Consider the following 12,369-nt stretch of genomic DNA (forward strand, 5'->3'; position numbering starts at 1 on the left):
CGCTCTGTTCCCGACTGTGGCTGCAACGTGACCAGACGCCTCACACTGCTACTGTCACACTTCCTGGCCATGACAGGCTGAACCCGCAAAACTGTGAGCAACATAAACCTTTCCTTCCTTAGGTTGCTTCAGTTAGGTGTTTTGTCAGCAATAAGGGAAAAAAGTAACCGATATGACAGCAAGAGATACAGGCATCTGACAGTATGTGCAGAGACGCCATTTGTGTATTGTTTTACAGGGCTTGCATATTTTCTAGAACGACACACAAAAACCTTAAGTGAATTATATGAAATAAAACTGAGTTTGGGGAAAGAAGGAATTTCTGCTCCCCCTCCTTTCCTGTTCTGTGTGGGGTTCTTGTGCTACTTATTCGTATTGGTTTGCTTTCTGTTTGGGTAGGGTGGGCGGACCATGGATTTGGCCCACACTTCCCAATCACAGTCTGTCACTGAGGTTAGGCAGAGCCGGCACAGAGGCGGGAACTTCAGAGCAACACTGCTTACTGGCTTGCTTCCTTATGCAACCCTGGATGACCTGCCCAGAAGTGGCATCACCCACAGTGGCTGGGCCTTCCCACATTAACCAGCCATCACAAAAATGCCCCACAGACATGTCCATGGACCAATTTGGAGGCAAGTCCTCAATTGAGGTCCCTTTTTCCAGGTGACTGGTTTGTGTCCAGTTGACAAAAACTAACCAGAACTATGTTTATAGTATAGTTGTTTAATGATCTCTTGAACTCAAGAATTAAGTGACAGTCCTAAATAACATTTTAGAAAATAAGTCACTAAAACTGCTTATCAGGGCTTGTATTAGTCAGGGTTTTCTAGAGGAACAAAACTTATTTATTTATTTATTTATTTATTTTTTTGAGACAGGGTTTCTCTGTGTAGCTTTGCGCCTCTCCTGGAACTCACTCTGTAGCCCAGGCTGGCCTCGAACTCACAGAGATCCGCCTGGCTCTGCCTCCCGAGTGCTGGGATTAAAGGCGTGCGCCGCCGCCGCCGCCGCCGCCGCCGCCGCCGCCGCCGCCGCCACCACCGCCACCACCACCACCGCCACCACCACCACCACCGCCCGGCCACAAAGCTTATTAAATGAACACACACACACACACACACACACACACACACACACACACACACACACACACACGGAGTTTATTAGACTGGTTTACAGGCTGGGATCCACCTAATCCAACAATGGCTGTCTACCAATGGAAGGTCAAAGAACTGAGTAGTTGCGCAGTCCATCAGGCTGGATGTCTCAGCTGGTTTTCAGTATACACAGGAATCCCAAAGAATAGGCCAGGGAAGGAATGAACTTGCCAGTGAGAGCTAGAGAAAGCATCAAAGTGTGTGGGCTTCCTTCTTCCGTGTCCTTTATACGGGCTGCCAGTGGAAGGTGTGGCAGATTTAAGGTGGCTCTGCCCACTTCAAATGATTAAGAAAAAAAATCCCCCACGGGTGTACCTAAACGCTTGAGTAGTCAAGCTGACAACAACCAAGAACAGCTACCACAGGGCTTATGAGCAGAACACCAGAAGAGCTTCTGAGTTCCCATTCAAATACCTTATCTTTGTTGTTGTTATTAGCGTGTGTGCACGCGCATTGGTGCACCTGTACCACAGCGCACATGCGAAGGTCAGAGGACAACTCTGTGGAGCTGGTTTTCTCGTCCCACCCCTGCACGGGTTCTGGGAATTAACGAAGGTCACCAGGCTAGCCAGGCAAGTGTCTCTACCCTCTGACCCATCCTGCTGTCCTTTAAGCTCCTCCTTTATAATGACAGAGTGGCGGATTATTGCCACAAGCCCCCCATCCTCCAAACTCCATCACCTAAACATTCAACTATAGTGTCCCACACCCAGCTCGGCTCGGCAGCTCTGAGAAGGCAGGAACACCTCCCTTGAGATCTTCGTACTAAGGGAGGCAGTTGCTATTTGTCTAGCTCAGAGCAGCTATTTCTAGCTTTGGGACCAGGTTCAGGGTTCCTAGAGATAATGTAGAGGCTCGATTGAAGGTAACTAACTGACTGCGTGGCTACGTTTAGTCAGGCCGAGGCACTGCAGGAGAGAGCAAAGGCCTATGGCACTAGCCTGAGAGCGGGAAGGGAGCATCAACTGTGCACTGTCAAAATTGACGGGAGGTAGCTGGGTGTGACGGGGCATGCCCGTGATCCCAGAACTCACGAGGCAGAGGCAGGCAGACCACAACATGTTTCAGGCCAGCCTGGTGCACATAGTAAGTTTCAGGCTAGCCAGGGCTCTAGTAACAAGACTTGTTTAAAAAAGCAGAGTGAGGGCCGGGCGGTGGTGGTGCACGCCTTTAATCCCAGCACTTGGGAGGCAGAGGCAGGTGGATCTCAGTGAATTCGAGGCCAGCCTGGTCTACAGAGTGAGTTCCAAGACAGCCAGGGCTACACAGAGAAACCCTGTCTTGAAACAACAACAACAACAAGAAGCAGAGTGAGGGTGGGGTCTTTTTTTCTAACCAAGCTCAACCTACCAGACTAGAATGAAGCCTTGTGCCAGGTGCTAAGCAGTCAAGTTGAACTTTAAAACAGTTATTTATTTTTAAACAGGGGACTCTCAGTCATTAGTCAGACGAGCTGGTCAACCTGTACTAGCATGACAAAGAAATCCCTGCTTTGCCCTCTGAAAGGGACACAATTGTCAACTAGGAAAGTAGCAGCTGCCGTCTCCGTTCCGGCTCTCCTACTGTAGACTCACTCGCTCCACTCAGTTCTTCTATGCTTTTCACGATACCCAGTTCATGGACGCACCGAAAGCCAATCAGATCATCAAACTTAAATTCCCTGAAAAAATCTTTTTGATAAAATCGTTAGTTTTTTTAAAAAAATTGTTAGTTTTGCAGGGCTAGAACCCAAGTACTTGACAGAAACGACTCAGGGAGGAAGGGACTCCTTCGGCTCACGGTCTCTGAGGCTTTCAGATCATCACAGCTGGGGAGGTGTGGTGGATCATCTCAGGATGGGGCAGTGTGACAGAGGCTGTTCTAGTCACGGTGGCCCAGGAAACAGAGCGTATAGCAGGGTCCTGAGGCCAAGGATCAGCTTCAACGGCCCACCACTCCCAACAGCCTGCTCCTATCAGGTTGGCTCTACCTCTTAAAGGTTCCTCAGTTTCCCAAAATGGCACCAGCAACTCGGGAACTCAATATTTAAAACATGGTCTATGGGACACTTCATTTGAGACTGTAACATAGGCAATGCTCTTAAAAGGTTCTGGGAAAGTGCCAGGCTCCGACTTTCAGGGGCACTTGCTAATTCTGTAACTTGGGCTGTCTCTCCGCAAAGCATAAGTGCATTTAACTATAACTTGGCAATCCATTCTGTATGCCAAGTATCATTATCCCATCCTCAGGTTGAAACTTGCATCCTTCTGGGCTGCTGAGATGGCTGAGGAAGGGCACCTTCTGCCAAGCTTGGCAACCTGAGCTGGATCCCCAGAATCGGCAGGTGGAGAGAGCTGACTCCCCCAGTGGTACTCTGACCTTCCCCCACACTAGCTCTCCACAGGAAATAATAAATAGCTGAAATTTTAAAGCTGTGCACTTTGTGCTGGAGAGATGCCTCAGGAGCGGTTAAGAACACTGGCTGCTCTTCCAGAGGACCTGGGTTCAATTCCCAGCACCCACATGGCAGCTCACAGCTGTTTGTCTGTAGCTCCAGTTCCAAGGGATCCAACACCCTCTCTGGCCTCTGTGGACATAAGGCATGCACATGGTACACAGCCAAACTTGCACACAAAATACTCCTACAAATAGTTTTAATTTTTCTTTAAAAATTGTACACTTCTCTGGCTCAGTTTAAACTTTTTTATGTTCTTAACATTTGGGTTCGTCCCTCTGAGACCCAGATAAAGTTACCAAGCCTCCCTTTCCTCATGCTCTGCCCTCCTACAAAAAGGGATATTGGTACTTACACAATTCTGCCCATTTTTTAAAGCATTCATGGATACGGGCTGGAGGGATGGCTCAGCAGCCATGAGCACTGGCTGCTTTTCCAGAGGGTCCTGGTTTGACTTCCAGGACCTACGTGGTGGCTCACAGTGGTCTGTAACTGCTGTTCCAGGGAATCCGACGCCCTCTTCTGGTCTCCACAGGCACTGCCCTCACATGGTGCACAGGTGAGACATACAACAAAATAAAAATAAATCATAAAAAATAAAGATAAAAAATCCAGATTCCTTGAAACAAGTCCATGGAATCCTAGATCCTGCAAATTCAATCTTTTTTTTTTATATAAAACATGCCCCATCTTTGTCTTATTAAATCATATTCTAAGTGTAATTTTTCATTTCCCCAATGACTGGGTCGTTATGAGCACTCACTGAACACAGCTAATTTAAGAAGTAAAGGGATGGGGCAATGCCGTTAAAGGCAGTGATCCTGTCTCAAAAAAGAAAAAAAAAGTTCCAGGAAAGCACCCACCAAGTTCTGATCTGAGGGGGACTCGCTCAATCTGTCACCTGTGCTCCTGTCTCCGAGCTCAGGGATGTCCTTTCTTCTAATTCTGTTCCACTGGCAAACCAGAAAGACCAGCAAGTTATGTAAAACTATTTCTGATACTGAGTCCAGGGGCTCTTCCCTGCCTGAGGCCGGGTTGGCTATCAACAGTTAGCCCCAGTCTCCTGCAGTGTGTCCTTAAAATAGTGAAGCTACATCATGAAGTCTTCAGGAAACAAACTCTCTGGGTATCTTTTTCTATTTCTTAAAGATTTATTAACTTTAGCTTATGTGTATGAATGTTTTGTACCCTTGTAGTAAGCACACCATATGCATGTGGCAGTCACTTCTGTGGATACTGGGACTTGAACACTGGTCGTCTGGAAGGGACATGCTCTTTAAAAAAAAAAATCTAAAAACTTTTATTGATTTCTTGTGGATTTCACATCATGCACTCCGATCCTACTTATCTCCTGTCTCCGAGAATCCGTCCCCTGACCTTAAAACCTCCCCTGCCAATTAAAACCAAATTTAAAAGAAAACCCAAAACCAAACCAAACAAAGAAACAAACAAAAACCCCAAAACAACAGCAGCAGCAGCAACAACAACAGAAAACAAACCACAAAAAAAAAAAGAAGACTCTTGTCATGGAAGCTCAGTGTGGCCCGCTAAGATAGTTTACCCGCTAGTCATCCATATTGTAAGTGTTCGTTGTCACGAGTCACTGGTCTGGCTGGAGGCCTCTGGTCTCTGCTACATCACCAATAATAGGCTCTCCCTGGGGCTCCTCTTGGATATCCTGCTGTTGCCCTGCATCCTGGAGATCCTGCTGTTTTGGAGCTGTAGGTCCGTCCTCTTCACATGCTCCAAAAGTTCATAGATCGGTGGATGTTGGGGTGTGCCAACTCATAGTCCTGGTTCTGGGCCTGGATGGTGGCTGGGTTGGTCAGCCCACCAGCTTTCCCTCATCATCACTACCTAGGTGAGCTTTCCAGCTCTTCCTCGGCTAGCTCACTCAATGCAGCCTGCAGCAAGGAGGAGGCCAGTTCTCCTGTGCCCAGGTCCTCAGATCCGGGTTCCCTACACTCATCACCAGGACCAGCTCTACTGTTTTGCCCAGGCTAGGTGCAGAGCCCTATCTCCTGACTGCTGTAGGGAGTATTTGAGGGGAAGAGGGGCAGGGTTAGCTGCTCTCCTGTTCTCATGCCCTCAGGGTCAGCTTACCTGCATCCAGACCACAGGCTCAGCTCTAGTGTGCTGCCCAGGTGAGGTGCACGCCTGTGGTGAGGGGTGGGGTCATCTTTCTTGAGTGTGGGAGGAAGGTCTCCTCTGTGGAATAGGGCAAGCTCACTTGCCAGCGAGGGGCAGGGCCAGCCATCCTAGGACCAGTGAAGGGAGGGGCTGGTTCAGCACACCATGGTTCCACAGGATCGTTTGCATGGTGACCCCCTGTGCAAACACGGGCCATGGACATCACCACAGACTCCAGCTGCAGCAGGATGACGGACCAGACACGGCCCTCAACAGCAGCTTGGGTCAGATGCCACCAAGAACCCAGTGGCTGCATACGCCACCCAGATCAACATGCTCTTAACCTCTGAGCCATCTCTCTAGCCCCATCCTCTATTTTAAACAGAAAGGGATTTAAGAGAAAATTAGCATTATATGGAGAGAACAGGTTATATTTAGGAATATATATGTATATGTATAAACATATATGCATGCAATAACAATTAGCAAAAAAAAAGAAGTCATGAATTTGAAGGAGAGCAGGAAGGATTTAGAGGGGAGAAATGTTGTAATTATAATTTCAAAAACAAACAAACAAAAAGAATTAGATCCTTATAAAACCACAGAAAGGTCCATAGATCCGGAAAACGGAATTAAGATCACTGTCTATGATCAAGGGGATAGGAAGTGAGTGCTGCCTGAGAGGCAGGAAGCAGGTAACAAGGCTCTGAAGAGGGTAGAACTGCCCCAGACAACTGGCTGCACTAGCATGCTGCAGGAGACGGCCTCTGCCTCCTTCCTGCTATGAATGACAGACCTCTACTTCAGAGTCTATAAAACTTCAGCTTTTCCTCTCAGGGGTATGGCGGGGCAAGGTACGGCACAATGATGTCGACAGATAGGAGCCAATATTGAACATACACATCATACGTTAACATCAATTCCAGATGGATGAAAGTAAACTGCAAAAAGTCCAACGGTCTAGAAGAAACTGCGTGAATTTATAATCCTAGTGAAATTCTGAAGCCAAGAGAAAAGTTATGAATGTCTGCCTAGCAATTGTAATGGCTATTCTCGGCTGTCAACTTGACTATATCTGGAATTAACTAAAACCCAGAGATGGCTGGGCACACCTGTGAGGGATTTTTGTTTAATTAAGTCATTTGAAGTGGGAAGACCATTTCTAACCTGGATCTTTGAGCTGGGAAGACCCACCTCTAATCTGGGCCACATATTCTGCTGGCAGCCTGTAGAAGGACATGGAAGGAGGCCACCTTATTCTTTGCCTGGCTGCTCTTGCCCTTGTTAACAAATGCATTCCTTCACTGGCATCACAGCCTACTTCCTACAACCTACTTCTTCAGGATTCTGGCATATACTGAAGACCAGCTGAGACGTTCCACTGAACAACTACTGGATTGCTAGACATTCCGATTACAGGCAGCCATTGCTGGAGGAGAGAGAAGAGAGAGAGAGAGAGGAGAGAGGGAGAGAGAGAGAGAGAGAGAGAGAGAGAGAGAGAGGAGAGAGGAGAGAGGAGAGAGGAGAGAGAGAGGGGGGGAGAGAGAGAGAGAGAGAGAGAGAGAGAGAGAGAGAGAGAGAGAGAGAGAGAGAGAGAAGAGGAGAGGAGACTATAAGTTCTGTTATTCCAGAGAACCCTGACTGCTGGGACGAAGCTCAGTGGTAGGGCACTTCCTTAACACGTGTGAGACCTGTGTTCAATGCCCAACACTGGAAGAAAGCAACACCAAAGGCAGTGATAACCACGAACAGTCTACGCACACACATGCTGTGCTACCAGCAGCAAATCTGCATTATGGAAACATTGATGCAAGCTGGCAGAGGTTCGCAACCAGATAGTGCAGTACTACTTGTAAAAACAAGTCTGAACAGGAGCAATTCAAAGTTCGAATGCTCCACGGTCAAGCAGAGCTCTGAAATGATGCTCCTTTAGGTAACACACACACCTGCAGACCTACCTATATCACCAAGCCTCACACAGGTAACACATTGTTTTTGAAAATCATGAGGTATTGAATTGATGGAAGTATTACAGGCTCTTCTTTTTCTTCTTTCTGGCTCCAATTCAGAGTCAAAAAAGAAATAAAAACTCAGAAAAATTTGATAACTATGTATTTATTTTCTTAGAATGTTCATGATTATTTTTGGTTTCTAATTTAAGCAGACATGATCTCAAACATATAAAACTGTGTTCTTTAGAAGCATCTTGCAGTAATATACACAGTGAAATCATATTAATAACTGGAATTATTTTATACATAAAAATTATGAATTTCAGTTTTAAGAAACTGCACTTATAAGAAATAATTCTATCATACATACATTTACAGTTTTTTACTTTTATAATCTCTTCATTCAAAGTTATTTTGCCCCCAAACACTGTATTTCAGCATAAGTATCCAGCAGTAATTAGTATGTATACAGGTGGCTGTAAAGACCACCCATAACTCTAACAGATTCTGCTCCAAAGATGAAAACTTCCTGATTAGAAAGCATTTTAACGTCGTATCTTATACAAAGCAGCAACAGTATTTAAATTATTAGAAATGGCAAATCCAGTAATACATAAAGTCCCTTAAAAAGTATACTTGAAAAGCACATTACTCCATAAAATATTTACATTGTTTAAATTATGACACAACATCTTCTGTTTTAGCTGAACATATTAACAAAAGCCTCTAAACAACAATAAAAAAGCTACTCTTCCTTAAGAAAGGAAACTTTATCCTTGGATTTATTCAGCATTTTTATATCATCCAGCAGCTTTCTGGGTGTTAAAATATGTGTAGAACCTGGTGGAAGAAATGATAAATTTTCAGAATTAAAACCTTCACATGCCCCGACGTTCGGTGCATTGAACAGCACCTCCACAGCGTTTTATCGCAGCCACATCACCCCTTGTCAGTAAGCATGCTCAGGAACTCTTGAGAAACGCTGCCCTTCACTAACTAGCATTGGTCGGGTTTGTGCTCTATACTGGTTTCCAGGAGAGAGAAACGGGAAACTGCAGCAGTTGTCACTTGCCAGCAAAGCTCTGAGTAGCGATGACACAAAGCTGGCCCACAGCTCTTGCAGCTCTCTGGGTTAGGGGATTTTACATGTCGGTGGCGTCACTGGAGAAAATTCTCATCTACTTTACTATCAGTGTGTACGCATACGCAAGCACATGAGTCCGCAGGAAGACTAGAGTGTGTTCTCTCCTGCCACCATGGCCTCTGGGCCTGGAGGTGTCAGACTTGCTTGGCAAGCATTTTTTTACCTGCACAGCCATCTTGCTAGCCTGGCTGGTATTTTAAAACTCAGTTCCACACAGGCCTCAGCAATGTTAGACCCATATACATGAAAATAAATACTTCTGAAGTATAAAATGTACTAATACGTCACAAAAGCATGTAATGATTACAGCAAATATTATCAGAAGATGTAGTTTTAAAGGAGCAAGTTCAAGCCTCTAAAAATCAGAATATTTTAAAATAAAATTATCAAAATACTAACTAGGAAAAAAAACTTCAGCAATTTTACAAAACATGTTTCATGATTAATTTTTTTTCTGCACACTGTAATATAGTCTTACATTTTCCCATGTATAATTTTGCCTTAAACATTTAAGAAACAGAAAAGATGAAAGTCTTACCAATAATAACCTCACAGGATTTATGTGCCTGAGAAACTTCATAAGCACAACGCATCTCAGAGTATGTAATTCCTCCAATTACAAAGATGATCAGCCTTGACCCATTTTTCCGGTCCAGCTCTAAATAGTTAGTTCTGGGTTTCTGGCGAGCACTAGAAAGTAAAAAATAAAGCAAACATGTTGTAAACATTCCTAAAGTCACTCTGTATATAGACTCAATCAAACTCCCCTTTGGAACCAACTGTCTTGGTCTTAATGAAGGATGTAATCACGGTACAATTTCACCAGTTAGAGAAAGGCAGCACAGCCCACTTCAGATTTTAATTTGAATAAGTCACAGTTTTATTTGGGAGGATGAGACAGAGGACAAGAGTTCAAAGCTAGCCTAGCAGATGCATGGATGGAGATATATAAAAAAACCTTATTTCCAAAAACCAAAATAAAAACCACTCATTTAAAAATGTTTAAAATAGTTTTAATTTTCATTTTGTGTGCTTGGTGTTTTGTCTAGATGTAAGTCTGTGTACCATGTGTATGCAGTGCCTATGGAAGCCAGAGAAGGGTGTTGGATCCTGTGGAACTGGAGTTACAGACAGTTGTGAGCTGCCATGTGGGTGCTGGGAATTGAACCTGGATCCTCTGGAAGATCAGCCAGTGCTCTTAACCTCTGAGCCATTCTTCCAGCCCCCTCTTTTATTTTGTATGAAGACCCATTATCCCTGAAAAGTCTATTTGCTGAAATGGTTAGGAAATCAGGGATGTAGTCTTGCGAGAGTGAGATCTCAAGACAAGAAGGGGAAGAGAGGAGGGGCTGACTAGGACCTAGCATGGTACTAGGACAGCCACTGCTGGGATTCCACAACAGGATGATAACCAAAAACTGTCTGGACCTGAGTAAGGACACCTGCAATGTCCATCACATCTGTCAGAACTGAACAGGAACATCCAGGAAGTAAGGACTAAAACCCAACCTAACCCAGGGATATGCTCTGTAGGCCCTGCAGGCTAACTGTCAACTACTCACATGCAGGGAGACTCCAGACCATCTGGGAAAAGATGGAAAGGAAAAGAGTGAGCCTGAGAGCTGGCGTGTTGGAGGGTATTCCTTAGTCCTCAGTGTGATCAGAGGGTGGAAGGGACATGCCTGAAGGAATGACAGTGTCTGCCCAGACAACTGCTGATCGCTAAACTACACAGACAGAAACAACCATTAAGCCAAGCAGAAAATAAACAAAACTCAGAAGGCCTATGTGATGCTACACAGCAAGAGAGAAAAAGTCTACACTCTAAGTCTACACAAATTATACCAGAAGGGGCTGGAGAAAGGCTCTCAGAGTATTACTTTTGCAGAAGACTTGAGTTGGTTCACAACTGTCTGTGACTCCAGCTCCAGGGAATCTGGAATCTCTGGGCTATGTGGACACTTGCACACACCTGCATACACTTCCCCCAACATACACATAATGAAAAATCCATCTTTAAAAACACAGCACGGAAAGCAACTCAAGAGTTGCTCTACTATGTTATCTAAAAGGCTCATTTTCAATAAAATGTAGCAGATATACGAAGAAACAATGTGGTCAGCACTTGGGCAGAAAGTGAGTTTAGTAAAAGTAGAGGTTGTACTGAGCATATCCTTCAAAGCAGATTGTATCTGTATCATATCGCTATCCCTCTGAATGTAAGGTTTTCAAAATGTCAACTGAACCACTGCAGCCTCAGCAGAAATGACAGGCGAGCTGATGGTGACTGAGCGGTAATGTGCTTGCCTAGCGGTAGGTTTCACCTTCAGCACCACAGACTAAGCTAACAAAACTCAGAAGTGGAAACTAGGAAGAACCGATGGACAACGCAGATGACGTGCCGCACAATGAGATCTAGTCAGCACATGCGCTGAGAGCAGCCGTGACATTCGAAGGCACTAGAGGCGGACAGGCAGGAGACAACCGAAGGAGAAAGACAGGAGAGCAGAGCTCCAGAGACCCCAGGACAACGGCAATCGTCAGAATTCTGGAGAGAGAAAGGGACTGGAAACAACAAAATACCTCAAAAATACAACACTAAAAGCCCCAAATTTGATGAAGAGGAAAGAAACATAACAAACCTCCAGACAGAATAAACAAGAGAGAACTACATGTCGACGTGATAAGTCACTGGTAGAAGCCGAATTTCACGGGTCATGAGATGGCTCCTTAGGGAGAGGGGCTTGCTTGCTGCCAAGCTGAGGGCCTGCATTCAATTTTCAGGACCCACATGGTAGGGGGAGAGAATGTCTCCTGTGAGTTGTCTTCTGACCTCTGTGCATGTGCTGTGCCATTTGTACATCCACACACAGAATTAAAACCCAAACAAAATCCTACAAAGCAGTTCAGTACACTACGTAGGGCAGAAATACAGTTAGGAAAAAGTATAGACATATGGGTAGATGATTAAACTCAGACAGATAAGAAAAACAGAATAAACCAGAGCACAAAGAGAAGGGAGGTAGGAAGGGAACTATGCTATATAAGGACACAGATGTGTGGGGAGGTGACAGATTTATGAATGTTTTCCTGACTTCATTTAATTAGGTTATAGCTGAAGAAAAACTACCTTTTATGTTACTATATGCCTCAAAGAGAACACTGTGCAGCGTTTTCAATTATTGGTCTCTAGTATCCTAGCACAAACATTTTAGTGACTTTTGTTTATAGGTTTACCTCACAGCTCCAGAGCCATTCCACACTGCTGGGCACCGAGAACAATATGGCCATTCTTTGGAATCTAATCTGTTATCAATGGCATCCTAGGGAAGAAAACCATTAACACCATCAAGAAGATGTAGTATCAGAAATTGGTTTGGTACACAGCTCTATGAACACTAAAGATGCAGAGCCCTTCTTTACACATCTTACTTGCAGTAAAAATCAACATACTAGGGCTGGAGCGATGGCTCAGTGCTTAAATGCACTTACTGCTCTCCTGGAGGACTGAGATCCAGTCCCCAGCACCCACAGCAGACAGCTTACACTGCC

General features: G+C 45.0%; 1 protein-coding gene across 2 annotated transcripts in view; it reads right to left on the bottom strand.

Annotated features, from left to right (window-relative positions):
* Positions 1-7,820: 7,820 nt before the first annotated feature.
* Stxbp3 (syntaxin binding protein 3) overlaps positions 7,821-12,369 on the bottom strand; it is a 49,320-nt gene continuing 44,771 nt past the window's right edge. Inside the window, exons 17-19 of one of the 2 annotated variants that reach the window (XM_052730217.1) lie at positions 12,055-12,140; positions 9,356-9,507; positions 7,821-8,513 (exon numbers count right to left, since the gene is read on the bottom strand). In XM_052730217.1, the coding sequence (XP_052586177.1) occupies positions 8,419-8,513; positions 9,356-9,507; positions 12,055-12,140 (333 nt within the window). In that variant the 3' untranslated portion in view covers positions 7,821-8,418. Of the gene's footprint in view, positions 8,514-9,355; positions 9,508-12,054; positions 12,141-12,369 lie in introns of those variants that run through there. The other variant, XR_008216301.1, reaches the window with a different exon arrangement.

The sequence above is a fragment of the Peromyscus californicus genome, unplaced genomic scaffold (assembly GCF_007827085.1).
Source record: "Peromyscus californicus insignis strain IS unplaced genomic scaffold, ASM782708v3 Scaffold_9__1_contigs__length_137607984, whole genome shotgun sequence".
Taxonomy (NCBI): Eukaryota; Metazoa; Chordata; class Mammalia; order Rodentia; family Cricetidae; genus Peromyscus; species Peromyscus californicus.